General features: G+C 35.8%; 1 protein-coding gene across 9 annotated transcripts in view; it reads right to left on the reverse strand.

Annotated features, from left to right (window-relative positions):
- The window catches only part of TAX1BP1 (Tax1 binding protein 1), a 55776-nt gene that overhangs the window by 28196 nt on the left and 1521 nt on the right, over positions 1-26059 (reverse strand). For all 9 annotated transcript variants that reach the window (XM_079302731.1, XM_079302734.1, XM_079302728.1 and 6 more), the window contains exons 2-5: positions 23221-23400; positions 9863-9965; positions 6253-6440; positions 4537-4695 (exon numbers count right to left, since the gene is read on the reverse strand). In XM_079302731.1, the coding sequence (XP_079158857.1) occupies positions 4537-4695; positions 6253-6440; positions 9863-9965; positions 23221-23394 (624 nt within the window). In that variant the 5' untranslated portion in view covers positions 23395-23400. The remainder of the gene's footprint in view (positions 1-4536; positions 4696-6252; positions 6441-9862; positions 9966-23220; positions 23401-26059) is intronic.

Consider the following 26059-nt stretch of genomic DNA (forward strand, 5'->3'; position numbering starts at 1 on the left):
TTAACTGACATGAAAACTGCTGCAAAGAAATACTGTTTTTCTCTAACTGGAAATACAGCAAGCCTATGGCCTAGCCCTTTTCAAAAAGCTGAAAGAGGAGGGCAGGAAATTTTCATGCTGAGGGCAGGACAAGGAAAGGCCACTCACACCCTCTCTAAACTGTTTTTGTCAGTACAACTACATATTGCATTAAGCAGGCCTTGGATAAGAAAAAAAAGAGCAACCTAAAAGAAAGAAAGAAAGACTGATTTTGTCCATCTTACAACATCTCAAGCTTTGGCAGGGTGGGGTTAACACAACTTAGTGGTAATAAACCATAAGCACACACTAAAAACGTGGGGCTGGAGAGCATGTTCCCTGTGAGTGCAAACACTGACTAATGCAGAGCTGTTTGTCTTGCAAATATTTTTTTTCTGTGATGGTGGCAATGACAACAGGAAAAAAAAATTGTCTGCAGAATTATTCATGTGTTGAATACAAACCTTTTTTTATTAATGTGATAAAGCACTAAAAAATTAACCAAAGCTGAAAAACTGAAAGCCTTTACGGACAAGTAGTTACTTAGAGTGCAATAACTTGTTACAAGAAGATAAAGTGTTTCAAGAAGTCTAATAGCATATTTTGACTTTATGTCCTGAATGCATTTATTCCACCTAATTTTGGTAGGAAATGACACGGCTACCTTGCAAGAAGGCAACACAAAACTGTTTCTCTCCTGAACAGCAAGGGCATCTTAGGAAACCAAAGTCTGTAGTCTGCTGCAGCCATTAATTTCAAGTGCCACAAACACAGGAGCTCTCCAATTAGTAAAACTCAAAAAATGGGAATCTTTTCAATACCTGAAAACACTCATAGAGCCCAATAGTCAAGCTTCATGGAACACTGATTGTATTACACCTGAATAGATTGTTTAGCACACCATGTTCTTTAAAAATTTATCTACTTTCAGCTTATCTCTTCCTAATATTTTCCCCAACCACTTACAAAATACTCCAATTTGGCAAAAAGCAGAAGGAGAAGACACCAGTTGCACTGCCCAAAATTCTGTAAGAGTAACTAGGTGTGAAGTCATTTAATCAGGAGTAGGAGGGCAGCACTAATTGGGATTAGCTGTGGCTTTGTCATGTCTATTTTAAGAAAGCAATGCTTCTACAGAAGCATTTCTCAGTGACCCTAACTACTTATGAGCTATTTCTGAAAATTAAATACTGATAAAAATCAACACCAAAAAGAAGAAAGTAGTCTAAAGGCATGTGAATAAATATGAATAAAAAGGAGATTTTAAGAAAACGTTTTTTTAAGGGAATATTTTCATATTAGGAATTTGGAGCTTTCCCAACTTCTATTTGTTACCCTGCACCATAGTACTATGTAGTACACTTATATATACTACAACTTTGATCAAAAGAAAAAAAACCACATAAGCTAAGATACCTATATTGTTTTCTCTGAAGAAACTAAGTAAGGTTTTCAGAATTGAGCAGACTGAGAAGTATTATGCATCCAGGGGTTCATAACTCCAGGGCTCACTTATCACAATACAAATGCAATAAGTAAATATTAGCTGCCAATACATTGACAGCACAAAGAGTTCTGCACTCAACCAGGATCAAATACTTGTGTCTGTACAGACACATCCACTTCCTTGGAACATGCAATTACAGCTTTTTTAAACAGTGCTTTGTACTACTCTGGGTTTTTTGAGATTGTTGCACAAGGAGAAGTATATTGTGCACTTCCCAATAGAAGTATTTGCAAAAACAAAACAAAAAAAAGTATACTCTTAAGAGACTGCACACAGGTTCAACATAACTTAGCTTTACCTTTAACAAAAATAAATTTCTATCAATTCTAGCTGCTTTAAACTGCAAAGGCAATAACATCTCATATATACAAAAATTATATCTTCTTATATGGGCTATTTTGTTTTATTAATTGTTGTTCATTAGACTAATATGGAAGTATATTGGAAGATTTCTAAAGTAGAATTCCAATAAGTTTAACCTTTACCTAAGTTAAAGATTTTTAAAAATAAAAGTTTTTATCACTTTCACTTTTTATCTATTTATGTATTAGAAGTATGTAGAGCATAACTAAAAATTCACATGCATATAAAAAAAATATAACTAGAAATAAAAGAAGAAAATAAAAAGCCCCCCATAATACAAGGTTAAAACAACCACATACGGGTAAAAACCCATAAGCCAAGCCAAAACAACCTGGTTCACACTAAGCAACTGTAAAGATTCTGGCGTTACAAAAAGTACAAATACATTCTGATTACTTCTCACTTCAAAGATTATCACCTTAGTCTTATATAAAAACACCCCAGTTAATGCATTGCTTAGGTTTATTGCCAATAACCACTGTCCACATCACACAAAGTGCATTAGATTATCTGGGGGCTGTGTTCAGGACCTGTTTTATAAAATCTGTGTTAGTGATCAGTTGGAGAGGGGGTGTTTTGTGGGGTTCTTTTGTTTGGATTTTTGTGTTTGGTTGTTGCTCTATTTTTTAAATAAGCCACAAGAAAAATAAAACCCAGGTACTGAAATTCAACTGAGTGCTGTGTCATTGATGCTCAGGAATCTATAAATCAATGCATTAATGTACTGTATGTATTCCCAGAAAACAAATTACACAATCCTGTGATTCACTGCTGTATTTCATATACTGGGGTGAGGAAAAAAGGAGAGCAAGTAATCTTCAAGGCTGGAGAGTCACATATAAAGCATTGCTCATTAAAATTTCTGATTATTAAAAAGTTAACTTACTACACCCAATTTAGCAGATGTAATACATGCTCACCTGATTTTCAGGAATAACACCCAATTTATATTTGGCTTATATACATAAACACATTAACTCAGCAGATATGTTTCTTGTTTAAAAAGTGTGAAAGAGAACAGGACATAGAAGATGTAAAATAAGACAGCATCAAAGTCTTAGAGACTTTGTTTTTGTAATTGTAATTGCCTAAGTTAGAAAACTTCCAGCATATTTTAGCAAGGTGAAGAGCTCAATCACCTACAGATCAGACATCTATTTGTAGATAAATAACAAGTGAGAAGTTTTTCACACTGCATTCTCTCTTCATGAAAATACAGGGCCAAAGCAGAACAACAATAGCAGAGAAAAAAAAGACACAGAAAAAAACCACTCAAACATTCCTGAAATTAAATTCTATTTACTAAATTCCAATATCTTAGAGGCAAAACTATTTTGGATTAGAGAAGTTCTCTGTAAAATGTGAGAAAGTATGGAGAGATTTTTGTTCCTATACAGTCTAACTGTATCCTTACTTGACAGCAGCCAAAATCCCATTTCACAAATTGTTCTAAAATGGAAATGTAAAGCTAACATGGGTTAGAACTGATAATTAGCTTTCAAATATTTTTAAGTAAGAGCCTCAAGTGACAATGAAAAGTACCTATGTAGCTCATTCAGATTTATTCACCAAACCTAAGATCTGCAAATCCATGAAATGTGAATTTCTATTCTCTTATTGATCTAAGCTAGTTCTCCCATGCATACTAAATCAAAATTGTTCTTTAATAGAAAAATTTTTTTTCTGAACAACATCTTATTGTTTCTTTTTTCCTTAGCCAACACTCTAGTCCATTTAATTCACTGTTCAAAAGTCTACTTACAAAGTACTAACATTTTCAAGTTCTCTCAACAAATTCCTATTAAAGGTGTATGACACAGGACTGTTGACATGAACATACCAGTACCCAGAAACAGTCTATTAACTGCTGTCCACAGCTAAATTATATAGGTTTCATTACTTCAAATTTGTCCATGTCACCACCTCCCTCCCACATGTTTTTAATCTTCTCCTAAAAGTTGGGTTTTTTAACAAGCAGCAGCTTAAAAATAGATTAGGTCCAACGTTTTGGTGCCCTTTCTATAGTATTAGAGTTCCTCCTTGCCATATACAGAATTCCAAATTAAGCTGGCTTTAAGGCTACATTTACATTTTTACTATTAATTAACACTTTAAACAGACTTTTAGGTTTATGCTTCTTTTTCCTTTGAGCTGAAACCTTTTAAGAGAAGTCAGTTACTAGTTACTTTTCACTCTCTACATATTTTGGCAGAAGCATTCTCTGTTGATCTTTGCTTTTCATACCAAAAATTTTTACCATTTTCAATAGCCTGTGTTCTATGCAGTTATTCCCTAAGGAGAACTATTTTTGAAAAGCTTTCCTCCATTTTAAATTAATATAAGCAAACTTTAAATTATCAACTACTTTCCACTACGAATTCCACAGTTAAATATCAAACATCTGGTAACAGTTGTCATTGATTATCTTACCAAGCCTGGTACCAAAAGCCTTAAATATTTTAGCTACTTTATGACATAAAAGGAATAGTGGCAGGAGGTTAATAGGAACTGACCTGTTCTAGTGTAAATGTCTATCTAACTAACTGCTGAGGGGTTTTGATAGCTGATTTTCACACAGTTTGACTGGTTCTTGAAAAAGCAGTAATACAGACATTACAAAGTGGGCTTTAATCAGTTAAACAACTAACCTTTTGCTCTGTTTGCAGTTGTTCATATCTCTGCTTTTCATGGTTAAGTTCTTTTTCCAGTTGTTCAACCTGATCTCTGAGTTGTGTTGTCTCCTTTTCCAGAACAGAAGTTACCTTTAATAGCTCTTCTTTTTCTTTTATTATTTTTTCAATTTTGAACTGAAGGGAAAAAAAAAAAAAAAAAAAAGAAAAGAAAATAATGGGTTTGGTAATTTTTCTCCCCATCATTCTAATCAAACAAGTGGATAACTAATTGCTCCAGTGTTTGAGCAGAAGCACAAATTGTGTGTTCCCTGGTTAGGTTATTACAGTTTTCTCCTTATTTTCAAATTTCTGAAATGTAATTGCTTCTACTGCATACTACTACATGCAGACTACCATTAGATAGCATACTTTGCAGTGTCCTGATTTATCCTCAAGTCTTCCTTCCTTAAATGAAGTGCCTTTGCTGTTCCCAAGTGACAGCAACTGTGGAACAGCTAATTCTGACTATGACAGCTTGGTGAAAAAATGACTGTAGAGACACACATTCTCTCCAAAGCAGTACTGAGGAATTTCCTGAGAAAAATGATATGCACATGCACCCCACACCCTACCTGAAAAGTAAGCCCTGGAATATAAACTGTGCCCTTCCAATACTTGAAGGGAGCTTATAAAGAAGATGGGCAGACCATTTAATAGGGCCTGTAGTAACAGAAAAGGGAGTAAAGGTTTTTAACTAAAAGAGAACAGATTTATATCAGATAAAAGGTAGAAACTTCTATGATGAGGGTGGTGAAACTCTAGAAAGGGTTGCCCAGAGAGGTGGTAGATGCAACATCCTTAGAAAAGTTGAAGGTCAAGCTGGATAGGGCTGTGAGCAACCTGATCTAGTTGAAGATGTCCCTACTCATTGCAGGGGGTTAGAGTAGATGAACTTACATGGCTCCTTCCAACCCAAACTATTCTACAGCTCTATACACCAAGATTATTTAGTACTATGAGTACATATCTGAAAAGCAAAAATAACCCAGATGAATCTCTTTACTCTCTTAACCCTAAATTTTGAAAACCATAAATCAAATACATGCACCTATGTGCCTAGATGCAACTGACAACAGGATAAAATGTCTGATGGCAAGATAAGGGAACTGCATGGAGCAATTTTCCAAGAAGCAACTCAAATAAAAGTTAGTTTGGGTTTCTTTGTTGTTTGTTTGGGTTTAAATAGTGTTCAGCCTACAAACAGCAACAAGCAAATGTAAAACATCTTGACTCTGGATATAAGAAAGACAACAAAGAAAACTGCTTTAAATAAAACAAGAGCTACTCGAACATACTTAGGCACCTGCAATTATTCAGCTCAGTCTCCAGGGCTCTTAACTTGGACAAAAATATTCTGGTTCCAATACTCTTTCCTTACAAGAAGCACCATTTCACACAAAGGGTATCTTCTCCCCATCCAGTTAGCTGGTGACTAGTGATGTAAGAGAAGGGCAATATCTATTCTTAGGTTTCCCTGTCCATGCTTAGTGCTATATATTTTTAAATCTTGATTTGTTTGACCTGCAAATGTTCTGAACTTCAACCAAATACTAAATAACAGGCCAGAAATATATACATTACACAGACACATGTAGGTCTTTTAGTCATGGTTTTTTCTTCAGTATTTGTGATTGTATGTATATAGTAAAAAAAAAAAAAAAAAAAAAAATTTTAGGAATTTTTATATCAAACCTCAAGAAGTCCAGCTTTTGTGGTCACCACTAACATATCAGAGTTTCCTTCATCTTCCATAGTGAGCAATTCTTCAACGGGAGAAGCGGTACGAAACTGGAAAGGTGTGCTTGCTCCACGGATTTCTCCTTTGTAAGTCACGTAACAGAACTGATAAAATTCTCCATCATCATTTGGTAGATAATATCCTATCAAAAAAAATTCATATTTGAAGAAATATTCTACACAAGCTTATAGTCTCCATCTGCAGACAGATTGTTTGACTTACAGATTTCATGCTCATTGCCTCAGTACAGCATAAATATATCATGAAAACTGCAGTAAGAAAAAGGCATCCTATTTAGTAACCTTCATCCCCCAGCAATTTCTACTAGCATTTAAGACAAAGATTAAACAGTGTTAGCAATAGTTGCTATATGTACACATCACCTCACATACATGAGGTAATAGCTGCTGTTTTTACATTTATGAAACAGAATCATTAGCAACCAGATACCATGAAGTTGCATCATGACCACATTATCATGTGACTGCTGCACAGTCACAGAACAGAGAATAACTGACTTTTTGGCCTCGAAATACCTACCAAATACAACAGAAAAAGACAAAATAATATGAAAAAAATAATATGAAAAGACACCTACAACTTCACTGGATACCATTTGTACACAGAATTTGTTATTGTTATTGTTGTTATTTTGGGAGGGAAGGGTTTGTGGGACAAACATCTTTCTTTTTTTGCTATTTTTCAATGCCAAAGCACAGAAACGCTCTGAATGGATGACACCAGTGGAAGAGCCTGGAGTTTAACAAAGAGCTTGTTTTCTAAAATTGAGAAAAATTCTTCTAGACTTCACAAGGTAAGAATAAATCCCCTTTAATTATTTGAGAAGGATTTCTGTGTCACTACCCAACTGAACTGTTGCCCACTAAAGCTTCAAGCCTCTTGCATGACCTGGATTCACACAGTAAGATTTATGAATGTTAAGCAATCATTTCAAGAACTATTGACATTTCTACCTTTATCAGTATATTCAAACCCATGCCTTACCCAATTCATTGGTAAGAAAACCAGCCACTTTTACTCAGAGCACTTATTTTTGTATACTATAGCCAGCCTGAGGATGACATGAATACAATAAACCCTCACCTAGTGCTCAGTCCAGCAGGTGATGTCACCCACTTCAGTTCTTATTTCACCACATTTCAATCTTCTCCCTTTCTAACTTTATTATTAACTTTTCACCAACTTTTATTCCAGATTCCTGGAATTCTTTCCCCAGTACTCTTAGCTACCTTTCCTAGAAATAGTAAAATGTTGCATTTGCTGTATAGACACCAATTGTATCAAGAATTGCATGTGTCCATTAGTCTTATACTTTATTAATAGTTGCTCAAGGGATAGTATCTGAACCTCAAAACATCAGGATTCATCTTTTTGGGCCTGGCTACACTTTCCTATGCAGCACTGTAGTTCAGTTTACCTCATTCAGGGCTTAAGTAAAATGAAATTAGGCAGAAATAAATGCAGAACAATCTACAAGAATTGCTGCTTTCATTCATTTTAATAGTGGTTCACATAACCTGAATTTAAAACTACTGAAGGTCTTTTTTCTTGTTCTAACACGTACTGGAGAAACAGATTTTTGATTATTTTCTTCTAGCACACATACTTGACCATAAAAAAAAAAAAAAAACCAAAAACCACATTTAACATGCTGCACAACATTTACTATTTAGCTCAGATAATTAAGCTCCTGTGAGCTCTACTGATCTCATCTCAGCAGCATTAAAATATCTTGCAAACACAACCAGGAGACTGTTTGAATGGAGATTCAATCTGGCAGCTCTATAAAAGTGGAGATCTGTCAGGATGGAATGTAACAGATGGGACAGAGATTCTTGGTCTCTAAATGTATGGTAAAATTTTCCAAATACAAAGGACTGATAACAGCAGGAAGAGTTCTACTCTTCTAGATCACTTTTTGTTTCAGTCCACTCCAATTTCATTGGAGTGAACTTTTTCATTCAGTGAACAATTTCATTCAGTGAACTTTTGTAACTGTAAAAGAAACTAATTACTTCCTTCCAGTTCCTACAGAGCACACACCCTTTTCAATCAATGTCAAGGTTATAAAATGGTTTTCAGGTTGTCAGACCATGTGGATATGATCATCATTGAAAGCACCAGAATAAAAAAAGACCTGGCAAAAGACAGAACTCATTACAGCTATCACTATTTGCAGCTGTATTAAGATAAACTAATACAGTCATCATTTCAGGACTTCAATTATTTAATTTTTTTAATATGTTTCAAGCAATCAACACACACACAAACAAAGACTAAGGCCAAGTCTGGGAAGTAAAAAAGAAGGTAAGATTGTACATAAAATTCTGTTTGTAGACAGAAAACCATTCATTCACTGGAGGTGCTCTTTTCACATGGAATTTTGAATGTGTGTAGATTTTTTACATTTCTTGTGTCCTGTAGCAACAAGTTCTGCATGTTGACTTTCTCTTGAAACTATCATCTCTACCTCCCTTTTGAACGTGTCACTTGGTAGTATACATCAATGGCTCCTATTTATTTGGATATATAGAATGGTTAATCCACTCATGCTGTGGGTAGCTGATTCTAGAGACATCAGTCACTTCTCATTATTTCCCTTTCCCAGCCTGAAAAACCTGGCACAAGGAAGTCTGGAAGGTCACTTTGTCAGGTTTCCCACCCAAGAGACTGTTGTCAACACCTGATATTACTGTGTCTAAACAGCTGTATTGAATTCTGATCCTTCCAAACCAGAATACCTGTTCAAGAGCTTCATGGTAAAAATGCTCTTCCTAATGTCAAATATAAACCTCCCATATCATAACCCACAGCCATGTCCCTTTTTCTATTTTACAGGTGTGGCTCTCATCTTTGTACTCCACACCTTGCAGAGAAGCTATTTCTTAATTTTCATTCTCCTTTGTTGCACTTTACTAGACCTGTTTTGAGACTGCAAAGGGGAGGGAGAGGATACAACCTGCACACAGTGTTGAAAACACACTTACATTACAGACTTGTACAGAGGTGTAACATTTTCTGGTTTGTTCCTTATTCTTTTCTTAAAAGCTTCAGACATTTCCATCAGTTCCTTGCAGCAAAAGGTCCCATGCAACTCTACAACTACTCTAAACCTTCATTAAACCATCATCTACACTATTTATTCTTTGACAAGAATCACTTCACATTGATAATGTTTAAAGTCCAGAGACCAAAGATTATTTTAAGACACAATGCACTAAGAGATGCCAAGATTAAAAAAGCCTGTTGATGATTAAACAAAGTAACTTAATGTATTTTAATAGTTTCCAGCACAGCTTCTCTATCAGTCATGAATATCTGCCATTACTATGTAAAAAACATACTAAGTCACATACTTTTCCTTACAATTTTCCTTGACATGTAGAATAAGACTAAACTTCCCACAGTGAAATGTTGAAAATTCTCCTCCATTTATCTTTTTTAAACTCCAGAACTGTTATATAATGCTCAGCACTTAAATGAACAGATAAGTATTTAAAAAGCTGAGTAGGCTGGAAAATACAGATGCTGCCTTATCCTCACCTTGAAAAGTCAGCACACAGTTAACAGTTGATCCTTCCACATAATTTTCTGGCATAGGTGACCAAAGAAATGTGTAATAATCTCTTGCAGTACTCCAACCAACCTAAAATTAAACAAACCACAACAAAAAATAATTAAAAAATAAAAGACACAAAGAGAAAACATTAAACAAAAGAATTTTATATACACAGTTGAGATATCATGGTCTGGCCATTACATCATACTGAATTATGCATATTTCTGCTTCAAAATGCAATAAAAAGATACTTAACAATGTTTACAAATCAGGAATATTTTAACAAGCATGTCAAAGATTTAGCATTAATTTTATTAAGCTTGTTACCTAAGGCAGTAAATGGGTCTAATGCAATAAAAGGGTCTATATAAAGTAAAACACCAGACAGTTTTCACTATACTATTTGGTACATTCTTTTTCTATAAAGATACACATTTCTATATTTAAAATACAAGAAGATTCATTCTTGATTTTTTAGTGAAACTTTCTTAACATAGGTTCTGCCAATGTTGACTCTGTTGTGTTCACAGTCCGACTGGTTCATCAGAAAACAAATATGAGGAGGGGGAAAAAAAAGCTTTCTATGCTACTGAAAAGATCACAATTGACACTTGAATTTTTTTGACAACTTCTGCAATGCTAAAGACCAGCATTTCACTGGGATGCTTATTCTCTCATACATACACGTCTGCAAAGAAAAAAACAGGTCTGCATGGAAATGTAATACAATTAAGTCAGCACAGTCTCCCTGCTAACTTCAAAAAGCCTCTGTTCAGAGTTTTCCTGGGTGCAGTTCTGTACAGTGGTGAGCCACCAGCATAGGTTGCTCAGAGAAGTTGAGGATGCTCAACCACTGGAAGTGCTCAGAGTCAGGCTGGATGGAGCTCTGAGCAACCAGGTCTAGTGAGAGGGGTCCCTGCCCTCAGCAGGTGGGTTGAAACTACATTTCTAACATCCCTTCCAATCCAGGCCATTCTATCAGCCTATGATTCTACCCTCTGAAGACATATATCCCAACAGGCTTGAAATAATGCAACTAAACCAGAAAGCCAAAGCAATCATTGGAAAGCAATGGACATTAATAATAGCATAATGGTAAAAGAAAAGAAGAAATAGATATGATTTATTCCACTGATGAAGAAAAAAAAAACCTTATCAAATTCTAGGTGTCATACAATTTATCAGTAACTGGGCATACTGTCATGGAAGAATTAAGATATGGAAAGAGAATAAAATGTTTCCCAACTTTTATCAGGTAAGACAGTGTTTCAAGAGGAAAAATACCCACATACACAAAAACCACACAATAACCAAGAAAATATTAAGTTACCAATCATGATTTTCATTGCTTCAATAGGCAACACTTCCAAACTCCAAGTTTAGAAGACTTCATTTATAAAGAATACATTGCAGTAGTGTGTTTTTAAAGCATTAATAGCTGAGATTTTAAAGGAATTTTCAATTAAAAAAGAAAAAAAAAGAACATGTTTAGACAGGCAAAGAGAATATCAGAGGTGAAAATAATTCAGTAGCAAAGTAGCAGTTATATATGTGTATAGGCATACATTTTATGTATGCACATAAATACATTGCATTAATAAACAACATTCTGAATTCCATAGATATCCATTCACTTCTTCACTTTTTGTTAAGAAGTAGGGGAAAAAGACAATGTTGAAAATGATGGAGCCTTTTTTATATTGTCAAAAAACACAGATTAACAACAGTGAAACCAGATGAAATTCTCATTTTTCTTTTGCAAGGCAACACTCCTTAAAGAGAAGCAGTGCAGGTGCTCAACACATCCACTAGAATGGAATCACCTACTACATTTTAGGCCTATTCTTAGCAAAGATGATTTCACCAACATCCCCCATCAAGCAGCTTTTAAAGATGTCAATGAAATGAGACTTTCTGGGGTTATTTCCACACTGTAAAATATCTCAGAAATAACAAGGAAAACTCTTCCAGTAACTTGACGGTGGTAAAAGCATTTTTTTCTCGGTAAAAGTTCACAGGGAAAAAACACTTAGCAAATTTTCATATTAGTCATTGTCTTCAAATCCAACTCAGATGTTACTAACTCATTTTTTTCTGAACTTGCTTTTGCTTCCAAAAAGAGAAGCATATACCATTAGTCGATGTCCTAAGCTAAAGCACACAGATTCTAAATGTAATTATCAGTGAGTGAAAAGTCAACATCATCTTTTCCATTTCAGAAAATAAACTAATTACTCATGTCCAAAACAAATATTGTATAGAACTAATCTTTTAAAAATAGTATAGAAATAATCTTTTCATCTTACTCTAGTTTTCAATTCTGTTTAAAACCAAAATATGCCCACACTGCTTCCATCTTCCTGACTAAGGTAAAATTGTTCCTTCTGATAATTAACACTGGAAAATGTCGAGAAGAAACAAAATCTAGTGAATATAAACATGAAAATTATTCCCATAGGAGATCAAATCAAGGTCTGAGGCAGTTTATTCCTGCAATTCTATCTTTTTATATTTTTCTTAGATATCACATACTGATTTGCAAATTTAGTGATCTATAGACATCACATATTGATTTCCAAGTTTAGCAGTTTATCCTGAAACCAAAAGTTATTTTTATCAATAATCTATCTTTAGAAGAAATCAATGAAAGGATTATTTTTGAAGGCCATTTAAAACATTAGCCATACTGATATAAACAAAAAGAATAATCATGTAGAAAATAACTCTCCTGGTCTGCTTCTCAGCAGCTGCTGTATTTTTAAGTACAACAGTAGTCCGAGGACTACTGGTAAAGAGAAAACTGTGACACATCAAGAGTTAGCAGGGAATACCCAGGGAAGATTATTCCACAAGTATTTTCTGTAACAATTCCCCACATTTCCTGTAATCCACCATCTCTTTTCCCCACCTTGTAATCTTATGATCATGACAATTCCATCATTTCTTAATGGGCACACACAAGCCATCAGCAGGTGTGCATTGCCCAACAGCTCTTGTCACTGCACAGAATTTCAGAAAATGGGGGTTTTCCCTGCTACAAGTTGCACACGTCAAAATGTGACGATGCAGAGAAGGAAGTATGAACAAATGTCATCTTCCTCATAGCTTAATGCATTTTAAAAGGGGAAGGTGAGCACTGCAGCAAAGCAAGCTAACTTAGTAACACTTTTCAATATCCTTCCTTGGTAACAATAAATATCATTAAATTCCACAGGGTTATTTCTAAGGCAGCACAAACAAGGAGCAAAGCTACATAACGATATGATGAGAATAAAATAAAAACAAATTTAAGTAATCCATGGTTTAGATGTAGGATGTAGATCTTTAAAAAAATAGAAATCTGGTTTTTATCAACAGGTTTTAATAAACTTTTACTTTAGTACTTTGTATCTTTTTTCAATATTCTCTTTAATAAGCCTAGTATGGAGTACACAGTGGTTCCAAACTACAAAATACTATACTACATACATACATACATAGTCATAAGCTTCTCTATGGCAATAGATTATACTATCTATGTAAGACTACAGCACACACTGGATGGCTCAGCAGTTATTTAAATGTAATCTTTGACACTGATATTTCAGCTCAGAAAGAAAACCAATAGTTGTCTAAAGACAGGTTTAAAACTATGAATAAAATTTAACACCACTTAAATAAAGAAAGTAAATAAAAATTAAGAAATTAAGACTAGTGGCAAAATCTACAAAGGAAATCAGTGAAAAAAACAAAAGTGAAAAAACACAAAGAGAAGATGGGAGCATTCAGCAGCAGACTCATAGTGAGTTTATATGATAAATAAAACCCTGTAGCTTTGGAAGCAAAACAAATAACATCCTCAGCAACATCAGGCATATTAGCTTAGAAAAATAGTCTAATTTTTAATGACAGGAATCAGAAAAGCTAGACTGTTTTTCTTACTGCTGATCATACCAGCAAAACCTACTACAAATAATACAGACTGTCTTCCTGGTTAGTCTCTGAAAGGGGTGTGGGGTCCAGATTCCCCACAAGAACCCACTCAATGTGAACATCATACCTGTACTACTCTGACAGGAGGAAAATAGCTATTTAAATGGTCAGGCTGTAAGAACAGAGTTGGGCCATTTAAACTGCCAAAACAGCTGACATGACTAACACTGAGCACCACTTTTCATGAAAACATTATAGAAAACAAGCAAATGCTTGTAAGAAAGATTTGGAAATTTAATTTCTCCATTTGAAATTCAAAACAATGAAAAAAAAGCCATTGAGAGAAATTACATCCACTATATAAATATTTTTAAATAAGCCTTCAGTAATACTGTATCATTTTTAACTTCTTTCATTTACCAAGCAAGTTTCTAAAAATATATGAAAATTTATGAAGCAGCAAGCATATTTATTTACATTAATAATTAGAACTTAACAGCTGTTAAAAGATGGTAACAAGGAAAGATTTGAAACCCCACACTTAATTCCTTTTGAAGACTCATGTCAACAGTTCTATTTTGGTATGAAGAACACATTCTTATGTACCAAAATGTGAAACAAAAAGTTTAAATTTAAAACATATCAGTCAAAAAAATAAAACAACTAACCATACACGAAAAAAAAAGCAAAAATAAAAACAAACAAAAACACAATCAACAAAAAGTTAATTAAAAACAGAAAACCAAGTTCCAGTCAAAGTGCTAAAGCTGATGCACAGTAGTACTTTCTTACTATCAGAAATCTTAAGTAAATGAGACATTCTATAGGACATACTGAGAAACTTCCTCTAAGCCAGGAAGAGCAAAACAGGCACAGTTTATTAGTCCAGCTTAAAAACCTGGCACGGGTCATGGCAACCATCACAATATCCACAGTCAAGCACACAAACCCTTCAAACCATAGAAAAACTCAAACACAAAACCTTCTGCAGTTCAGAGGAGAAAAATGAAGAATGACCTGTCAAACTACACTCACTACATTTCACCTGTTGTGAAGCCTGAACCCAGGTTCATCACCTGATGAGCACAGCAGCCATCTCCATTGACTGATTGTGCTCATACCATTACTTTTTAAGGAATTCACTGAGAACTCTCAAAACATTTTGCTCAGAGTTCAAACCTCAAGAAAACAGAAACATTCTTATTTCTCAGTCAAAAGAATTCATAAGACTTCGATAATGCAACTTCCCTAAAGCAACAGGAAGAAAATAAATCCATTTTACACCTGAATTAGCCATAAAGCATCTGCTAGTCAACATATTCTTCTATATTCTCTGCATTTAATTCTTTCAAACTCCACTCTGAAATACATTTTTAATTAACAGCTGTGCATAAATGCAAACATTCTTCTTTCTTTACAGAAGTTAACCAAGAGATTAACAATCCAGAAACCAAATCCTTCTTTCACCTTCTCCACCATGTTTTTAAACCAAAACATGACTACACATCATTTATCCCACAAAAAATATCATATCCAGATTAGGTTATTATGTACAATGTATAACTGAAATCTCACTTTGTTTTATTTTCTCTCCATAAAATGGAAAGCTTTAATAGGCCATACACTCATGATATTCCTACCTCCTACTTTTGAACAAAAATACTTATTTTGGTTTAGGACATCAGAAACACTTTTCAGCCATATAAACCAACTCAGCAGCCACAGTAGAAATGCTGAAGTCTGGTAAAGGTCATGAGTCCAGCACAAAGTACTTTGCAATTTGGCTGGGCAAGTAGGGACAACTCAGCTGTCCCATAATACTCACACTAGACAGGTTTTCCTTCTACTAACAATGGACCTGTAGTCCTCACAAAAAAGTTTTTTCCTCTTCTATGCTGCCTCATAGATACAAGCCCCTTCCTTACTGCAATGTCACATCACACGGTGAGATTAGCTTTCCCATATTTATATTTCACCCACAGTATGTTTCAACAGAATAGCTTGAAGAAAATTTGCCAAGTAGAAAAATAAACAGGAGGATGAGGGAAGAAACATAAATAGAGAGTGCCTGTCTGTATAACAATAATGAGTTATCCAATATCCACCTGAAGGAAAACAATATTTAATTTCACTGTATCGCCTTCAACTTTCATCTGGTTCATCTCACACAGAATGCAAGCCTCTCTAAGGCAAAAGCTCTGCCTTTCAACTCCACAGTGTTTTCAGCATTAATATTATTTTCAACTTTGTTTTCATTTCTTGAGTTTCAGAGGAATGTGGAAAATAAATTTTTTCTGCTTCTCCATTTTGTTAAATTTCTTTTCTTTTATAATCGCTTGGTGAAGTCAGTCAATTCAATCTGGAGACAGAGTGCCTTAAAGGAAGATCATCAGCATGGGAGGCTCACTTGGCAGTTTGTTCCCTGGCCTCAGAAAGCTGTTATACAGCTGAAAGAACAGCAGTGTTCATTCTGCTACATTAACAGTGCCTCACCCATCTATACAACATCAACAAGCCAAAGAAGCAAACCCAGGAAAACACTTGTTTAGCAGAACCAACTTGGGCATAATCAGCAGGCCTTTACTGTAGATACCTAATTGCAATCCAATTAAAAAATAAAAAATCACACAAAAAACCCAACCACAAAATTTATCAGAGTAAAAAACATGTCCTTCTCTAATTTAAAAGGTAAATGAAATAGCAGAGAAAGAAATTTGGCAAAGCATCCCAAGTATTTCAGGAAGACAACGTGCTACCTCTGAAGAAGCAAAATTACAGGCAGTAGATAAGGTTCTGGATGTATGTTATCTAGGTTAATTATTACTGACAACAGTAAGTCAGCAGCCTTTCCATGTTCCACATGGTAAGAGACATTTACTTTACCCAAACCACAGATAAGCACATCTGTCTCAGCAAAACACTACTGGGCCCAGTATCACAGGAAGAGATTTCTCCAAGCAAGCTTGGTTTGGACCATAACCCTGAGTAAAGTAATGTTACTTCAAAGTCACAGCAATGCCTGTCCTACTGTAGCACATAATCTACAATACGCAGCTACAAACACCAAGTTCTTCTAAAACATCTAGCAGACAGGAAAATGAGAACATCTGGGTGCAGTGAAGTTCATACCAGCCAAAATTACTGAGTTAACACTGAATGTTAACACTGACATGCCATTGATGCAATGTACTTTTGAGAACAGTCATCATCAGCAAATAATGGTATCTAGATGGCAGTGCTGAACAAACCAAACTGTACCAAAAAAAAGTCAGAACATGAATATAAGGAAAAGTACTTATTTATATATCAAGTACACTGGACTAATATTAAAGGCATAGACATTCTAAAGTAAATAAGCAAAGTCAAATCTTGGGGGGTTTAGTATGTCTGTGATCACCTTTTATCACATGCAATATCAACTCAGCCAAAATTCTTAAGCCTTCACTTCAGACATGACCTTGTTACTCATGCTGGGATTAAAATCAGTTACACAACAGAAGACCCAAGGTTGAGACATTCTTGGGTAGAAGATGGTTGCAAAGTACTCTAGATTCTTTATGAAAGACTGGAATCTCAAAATGTTCTTTCAGTCCCAGACCTGAATAAGTCAATTCTCTGGTAACATTCTCTGCTAAATGTTACAAACACGTACATTAATTTGTACTATTGCAAACACATGGTATTTGTTGCTATATCAAGGTACTATCAGGATCCTAAATTATGATCACCTCTTGCTCGTTATATTTCTACCTCAGAGTTCAGAGGAATGTGACATTGACAGAGTGCCTAGACCATAGGATTAGCTTCCTCTATTAGGTATAAATCAAAATAAATATAGAAATAATATTAATTCCCTAAAAGCAAACCTGTTACATGTGTAAATTACTGTCCAAAGAAATGTATGACAGATCAAAGAGTAACAAAACTACTGTTTACTTTAGGAGATAAGCATGAAAATGCACTAAAAAGAGCAGGTGGGTTTTAAGTGAACTATTCTTGCTACCACATCTCATGAGAACTATCAATTAACAAAATCTTTTATTTCAAAATTGTTGCCAGGTACTGACTACTTTGTTATGCCAATTCTATAACTTACCTCACCAAATAGTTCTAGAAAATTAATGACACTTGGAAAAAAACATTCACATTTCTTGTCAAAGGTAACATCACATAAAGCCAGATTATCCTTCTCTTCATCTCATATAGTAACACTAAGTAAAGTAGCCAGGGACTTCCTTTTTTTAAGCCAAGTACTCTTTATTTGTCTTTTAAAAGAAAGTAAACCAGAAATCAACAAAATCACTCTAATTCACAGATACAGCAATTCTCAAAAGCATTCTGAATTCCAATAATTCTTTTCCCAACTATTTTAACAACAGGATATACTTTGCACCACGCATTCCTCTATCTATCACAGCCAGCTGTGCAATGATCCCATGCCAGAAAAATGGTATTTCTATATGCATGTGGCAAATAACACATCCAGATGTTTTGTTGTACTTCAGAATGAACTTGTATACATGGAAGTAATTGTTGCTTAAGTTCTCAATCTACATCAAAATCAGGATATTGAAATGACTCACACAAGCTGTATTATTATTTGCAGTCCAAAGGACAAAGATACAGCTATACTGTCTTAATAAAATGCAAACAACAAGTTGTTTCTGAAGTCTCTACCAAAAACAGTGTTGCAACTGTGTTACAAAAGGTTTCGACCCCAGATAATTTCATTCTGAGATCTATAAATAAGGACATGGGAAAGTCAGAAATTAAGTTGCACGTAAACACAGGCACTGCACTGATGCACAAAGAGTAGCTCAGATGTGTCCTGGTAAACACTGAGAACTCTCTAAGCAAGAGGTACTTTTTGTGTTCAAATAAATTACTAAAAATCTTCCCAATTCTGGTTACTCAGTCATTCCATATGTTAGGTTACTAGAATGTCAGCTCACCATTTTTAAGGTGTGGATATCAAAAACGTGAAAATTAAGAAAGAAATTATGTCCTTCTCTTCTCTAGGGGCACCCTGAGATAGTCAATATCAAAGTACATCTACAACTTGTCAACATCCTAGAAGAATGGTAATGTAGATTACTTTGGAAAATGTGCCAACTAGAACTCAGGAACAGGAAGGTTTTGATTGAATAGTTAATTAATGACACAGCAAGACCAAAATCATTAGCTTAACATATGTAAGCTTGATTACATGCTGATATTGCAGGTCATTCCAGCATGCCTGTCTCAGCTAAATTCTATCTTCAGAAATGCATGAAGTATTATGATATACCCCACAAACACCTACACCTTTAACACTACTCTCTTGATGTAATATCTTCACAATGCCCATTAGAGCCCTTCCTTGTGCCTTTGACATGTAGAGTAAACCTGCCTCTCCTGGATACTGAACACTTGACAGCCCTATTTGCAGATATATGCTCCAGACAGAGAGGCAGGCACTGCTTCCTAGAAACCAAGCAGGTTTTTCAAACACTTCTGCAAATCTGGACATTATGTATTAATAATGCAAAAAAATATCACCATATGATTATTTTATTTTATAGTCATGAGATATAGACTTCCCGAGCCAGAAATTAGGACTACCTACAGTCAGGCTAGTTTTGCAACCAGATGCAGTGCACACATTCATTATTTCTCCTCATTTCAAAGGTTTAATTTGGATTACATTAAAGGCCTCTCTCGATTAACCAGAGATGAGCAGAAACAAATAAAGAGGTCTTGGATCACTCTAGGAATACAGACCTGTGAAATCAACCAAGGATGGTAAGTGTTCTCACCTTTGACTCTACACTAGAACTAACAGGTCAGGCTGCACAGAAACCCTCAGCAGAGGGAAAGCTGATCTCAAATTCTAGTTCTCATAAAACTGCATGAAAGGAACCCAGACTCAGGATGTTCATATCAAATACTAGACCAGTACTTATCTGAAAAAATGCCTTCCTTTTTCTTGGTAACACACAAGGATATAACTGATCAAGACCTTTTAATGCTTGATTACAAATGACTCTCCAGAATATCATAAAAGCAAAAAAATACATAGCAGCAATGACAGATAACAGATTTGAAGACTGAGTCAAAACCTGCATTTGACTCTTCTCCTGTAGGGAACAAGCAAGAAAAATAAACACAAAACCAATTAAAAATGCATATGCAGAACTTCTGTTCTAAAAGATAGTATCTTCAGTATTGTACTCCCTACATCTCCCAGTTTTTGCCATATGTCCAATCCCAGAATTAGTGCATGCATTTAGACACATTTAGCTTATAAAAAAAATATATATCTGAAATAATTCTCCTATATTCAACATTACTCTTTCAGTTTATGAACACTGGGGTCTTCATTTATCTAAACAATACAAAATTACTTGCTTGGGAACAGTTTTAAACCTGTTACTACCACTGCAACGAGCCTTCTGCTCATTATTACTGAAGTTCAGTACTTAGCAACTTCCACTGGGAACAAAAAAAAAAAATCACACTTCACCTACAGCATATGCAGAGAAGTTGGCAGTCTTAACTTTTACAACTTCAAGTAAGCTGCTATTAAGAACTCAAAAAAAGTTTGAAAAACAAGCTTCAATAGTCATTACACATTAAGCAGCCATGCCAACAAAGCAGGCATAGCCCTTCCCATACACACCTTCCCAGTCTCCTTTTTTCCACCACTGTGACACCAGCACAGCTGCCCATTGCACCACACCACGATCAAACTGAAGAACCAAAACAGTTATGAAATAAGATGGTAAAAGCTGGGGGAGAAGAGGCTGTATTTTCCTGGCAGATCACACCACATCACTGTTAGTGCAGCTGCACTAACAGCCAGACAAGCAAAACAAAAGCAATAATATAAGCATATATATATAACCAATATTTACTCAAGACATTATTGTTGCTGAAGAAATGCACTTGCATCCTAAATAAAAATTATTCATTTAAAAATGTACCTAAGATTTTTTTCAGTTCAATAAAAAAATTCTTATCTAGCCAGTAGAACAAACAAGACAGAATACTGCTGAAGCCACTGACCTCTAAAATTCAACAAAAATCAACATTAGAACCAAAAACAACAATGTTCACAAAGCACAGGAAGAATCTTATTTCATACTTATTTTCTACACCAATCTGAAATTATCACTGTTTCTTGGGGTTTTCTGCTGAGGTTTTTTGATTTTTTTAACTAGGTGCCTGTTTCCCCTATCCACTATTTATTATTACACTAGTTACCTTTTGTACAATTTCAGACAAAGGTTAAATGACACTAGCTTGAACAGATTTGTTTTCTAAGCAACTTACGCGCTTCAAAAAGACAAAGTGGTCTTTACTCCCTCTACATGAACAGTCTGTGAATCAACATTTTGAGATCTCTCACAGAAACTCCACTTTAATTGTATACTAGCCAATATTGAAGGTCATTAATTATTGTTCTCATAATCAGTCAAGATTTGCTTTTGTCTTTTTGTTCTTAATCACAGGCCATGCATTGCATCCTTCATATATGTTTTAGAGAAGTAAATGATAAAACCCCTTCCTGCTTTCATCAGGTTTCAAGCAAACTCCAGGTGCATTGTTATTTGTTCATGAACAATCAATTCTCCAGAAATCACTAATTTTTACACTCAGATCACAGTACAACACAACTTCTATTGTCCTTCCCAAGATGACTATGTTTTCATGGTTTATTTTACCACAAACATTACACATACATATTTGTAGACACAGATATAGTTAGACAGCTGGCTCCATTTAATTCAGTAACTATACTAAGTATTTTCATACTTCTTAGTGTAAGCTGATGCAACCACTAAAAGAAAACCAATTTTATTCTTATTCCATCTTACAACACTTCCCTTGTACTGATGAGAATCAGGCAAAGTAGAAATTCATTTGGGGAATTCCATCTAAAAAATCTAGTCACAAAACACTGGTCTTAACCTCAATCAATTCCCTGATTTGATTCACCACACACGATCTCATTTCACACAATGAGGAAGCATAAGAAACAAGCCACCATGCATAAAAGATGTTTCTTTGAACAGTAGCACTACCTTATGCCAGTCCAACATGTTCCTCAAATGACTGCCAAAGTATTACCTGCCTCTGTCAAAGCAGAATAAAGTACAATAACATCAATAGTTTATGAAATCTATCACCACAGTCAAGATGAAATCAGATACCTGTACATTGTACACAGTCTTTTGTGTAATCTCTGAAAAACTGTTTCCCAACTTCTTTTTTCTTTTACCTAACTAGCAATTCTAGCCCTGTCTGATTGCCTCCCTCCCTTAGGCCAACAGACAAAGCCATTACATTCATATTTCAATAATTTCAAGATGCTTACACATAATGAAAACAGAACCATCTCTAAAATTTTGATAAAGTGGAGTTTTTCTACATTTCAGGAATGCCATTAACTAAACGTTGAAGTGTTTTCTCAGTCACATCATTCGTCAAAACTTTGCAAAAAGGACACATACACACTTATTTTAAAAAATTTCTTACTTGGGAAATGTACCTGTTTGTAATGCCTTCCTGGCACCATTTAGTGACTGTACAGTCACTGCACATTGCATTAAAAACACTTCTGCTTTGTTACAGAGCACAGTACTTCTATATTGCAGAGGAGTCATTTAGCTTGAACAAAGACTCACAACCTGCAGATTACAACGAGGCAGATCATTTATATTTTAAACAGGGAACTAAGCTCTATAGGAAAAATGCTTCAGTAACAATTTAGTCTATCACCCTTCTCCCTTCCACACTGCCAAAGCATCACTTCATTAAAGCCTGAATCAAAATTTCTATTAAATAAAATGCAAATAAGGAATTTAAGCACCATCTATTAGGAGCTATACTGACAAAGATACACAAATCAAGGTCTTAAACAGAAGTAGATATAAGAATTAATCAATTTCTAATCCCATAAATGAAACCTTACCAACCTTTGAAAATACCTCCAAGTATCTTTTTTCCAAGGGTCTGTTTTGAATAACTTTAGTGATCTATACTGTTCAGCCTGTTCTAGCAATAAAAATTAGTCAGGGATGTGGGTCAGGTTATATCCAGCTTAGTTTTCATTCTCTGCACACACATTTCACACACAGTATCACATTCTTCCCTTAGTCTTGTTCACAATGTCCCTCTGCAACCACACATCTCTTCTCAAATAATTTCCATTTAATTCTGCACACATTAAACCTTCTCCTTACTCCAGCAGACTTCCAGCTGGACTCAATCCTCTAGTTTTGGTCTCCCCTTTGGTCTTTGTTACAAAACTGACACTCTAACAGCAGGAAACAATACATCACTTAAGTGATGTTCAACTTAAAGTTTACTGTTGTTGAGATTTATTTTTTTAACTTGCAAGAGAGCAAGCAAACATTTGAAAAATAGCAATAGAACAAGTATAACTTACCTTGAAAATACCAACCCAGTCTTTCTGATGAGGATGGATAAACTGGGTCAGAGTGTAGTGACATTCAAGATGTGTGTTTGGAAGGTAACTTTTTGCAACATTTTGAAAAATCACATGTGCAAAATTGGAGGTCTGCAAAGTGCTAGAAGATGGAATTTCTTGAAAGGATGACATGATTATCTGTAACAAAATTGTAGAAGTTGTTACTTAAACATAGTGGAAAAACTAGTGAAGTTACAAAAATTCATCTAGCTGAAATGCATATGACAGAAAAACCTAACAATTAGTTCCTCTGTTCTGAAAACAGAGGTCCATAGACTAAATTTACCAAAGTGCCCTGCTTCAGCATCTCTCCAAAACAACCACCTCTCAGAATAGAAAGAGCAGTCATTTCAGCAATGACATCAAGATGAAGAGAAAGCATTGCTTAGCTGAATGCCCCCACTATTATCTCCCAGTGACAGAAAGAGGAAAATAAGAGCAGTGGTGTGAAAACAAAGCAGGGTTCTAACCTAATGAAAGATTCTTAATGGTTCTAGAGAAGGAGAAACAAAAGTTCTGTAGTTTCCCTGCTTCAAACTTTTCTTAAATCTGTATTGCTCAGTGCTTTTCACAGTATTTTCAAGCATGAAGCTTTTCCCCCCTCTCAGTATAAGTAGCCAAGCTCCATTTTAAGATTTCTTTTTTAATAAGAAAGTTTATGTAAACAGGAGGGTTTTGTTTGGGCTGGCTTTTTCCCTACTTCTTCAAGAGTTTTCCTGCCCCCATTTAGCAGTCTGTGGGCATCTTTAACTATTCTCACTGTAACACATACTTCGTGTTTAGCTTCATTACCATAAACAATGGTCTGCATTGATAGCAGGAACATTGAGGTATGCATGCAGTTGGAAGGATTAACGCTAATCAGTTGGACTGCAAAAGCTTTTAATTCTTTAAAATTAAATTTAATCATGTAATTAATGCTTTCCATTCACCACCTTGTTCAGGATATGCAGTGCTACTAACTACAGCAACACAAGACACTCCACAAACAAGAACAAGAACATCCCTTCCTCAGATTCGGCAGTATCTGCCAAAAATAGAACACATGCAGCTGAGAAGTTTCACGTGTCTGATTCCATTGTATAATCACAATTTTGTCAAAACATTTGATATTAGGAGCATTAGGGCCTTATGTATCTGACATTTCTGGAAAGATGAGCTATCCTGTTCTTGCAACTGCTGTTGAAAGTAATGTTATACCAACCAAGCACATTCACACCTTGAAAGAGGTAACTGCCAAGTGTGTGATGTAATATATTGCTTTCATTGAAGATACATGTGAAAACCAAAATCAAAAGGAGACAGGCCATTGCAAGCCTCAAGTAGTTCAAATATAAAAAGCTGTTAGTGTACCTCCTATAGCCTTTTAACATTTAATCAGATAAAAAAAAAGTAGCGAAGACCTTGTGCTTTCTGAAACAAAATGCACTCTGAAGCAAATAGGCATCCATCATCCAAAACAAGGAAAAGGTAAATATTTTAGTTTTAAGCCTTCAATATTTTAAGCTTATTACTGCTCAATTTAGGGTAATACTTATGAAGTACATAAGGGCGGGCAGCCACATTATTTCAATGTATTAGATGCTAAACCAAAAACAGTCTTATACTAGCCAAGGCAAAAACACCAAGCTTGTGAATGTTAAGATAGGAAAAAAAAGAACTTCCACAAGTAAGAAACTGAGTAAAGATCAAAACATAGTTTTCTAGAGAAAACAGGATACACAACACATCCTATCAGTTAAGTAGTTTCAGAATCCAGAATAGGAAATGTTACAGCACAGTAAAATCCTGAAAACTCCCACACATCTCAAAACAGAGGATTACATTCAAGGCATCTCTCAATTTCACTTTGAACTATAAATGGTACACATCAGCATTATAGTTCTAAAAGAAAAATCTTAACTATTTTCAATTGCAACAAACTAATTCATTTTTAGTAAATCAGAGTAAGAAAAAGGAAAAAAAAAAAAAAAAAAAAAAAAAAAAAAAAAAAAAAAAAAAGAAGAAGAAAAAAGCACCAGCACCAACGAAAAGGAAAAAAAATCCATTTCTGCACACTGGCTGTCAGCTGCCAGCTGTCAGCTGAGTACTAGCCCTAATGGAACCAGTAAAGGTAAACCGGTTTCCAACCCCAAAGCAGAACTGCTCACAAATCTAACTTGTGCAGACCAGCACAATCATCTGGGATTACTGTTGCCTAGCAGGAAAATCCCCGGAGCTTAGGTGATGCTCAGATCTACTTACAGTTCAAGGATAGTTATGGGGATGCTGGGTACTTGTTTAACTCACAGCTACCGGCAAGGAAAGGGGAGAGGAGGAGGAAGAGCTACGCACAGCCTTCATTCCTGACATGACAAGCGCTTCCCACGGCAAGGCTAGAACGACGCGTTTGGCTTTGCGCAGCGCAAAGGACGGCGGAAAGGAGGAAAAGCTCGTCGGGCATTCAAAACAAAAGCAGGACGAGCCGCACCACCGCACGGCTCCTCCTGGAGTCCTCCAGCGGCGGTCCCGGGCCCCGACGCCCCCGGCCCCGCTGCGCCGCCTCCCGCCCCTTCCCCGCCACCGTCCCGCGGTCACCTTGGCCTTGGCCTTGCTCCCCGGGCAGAGGAGCCCCGCCGGCCCCGCAGCCCGGCCCCGCAGCCCGGCCCCGCAGCCCGGCCCCGCCGCTCCCCTGCCGACCACGGCCGGCCCGGACAGCGGCGGGGCCGGTGGCGCAGAACCGCGGCCGCACGGCCCGGCCGGCCCGGCCCGGCCCAGCAGCGGCCGGACGCCGGCGGGAAGGAGCGTGTCACCCTGC

This window comes from Erithacus rubecula, assembly GCF_903797595.1.
Source record: "Erithacus rubecula genome assembly, chromosome: 3".
Taxonomy (NCBI): Eukaryota; Metazoa; Chordata; class Aves; order Passeriformes; family Muscicapidae; genus Erithacus; species Erithacus rubecula.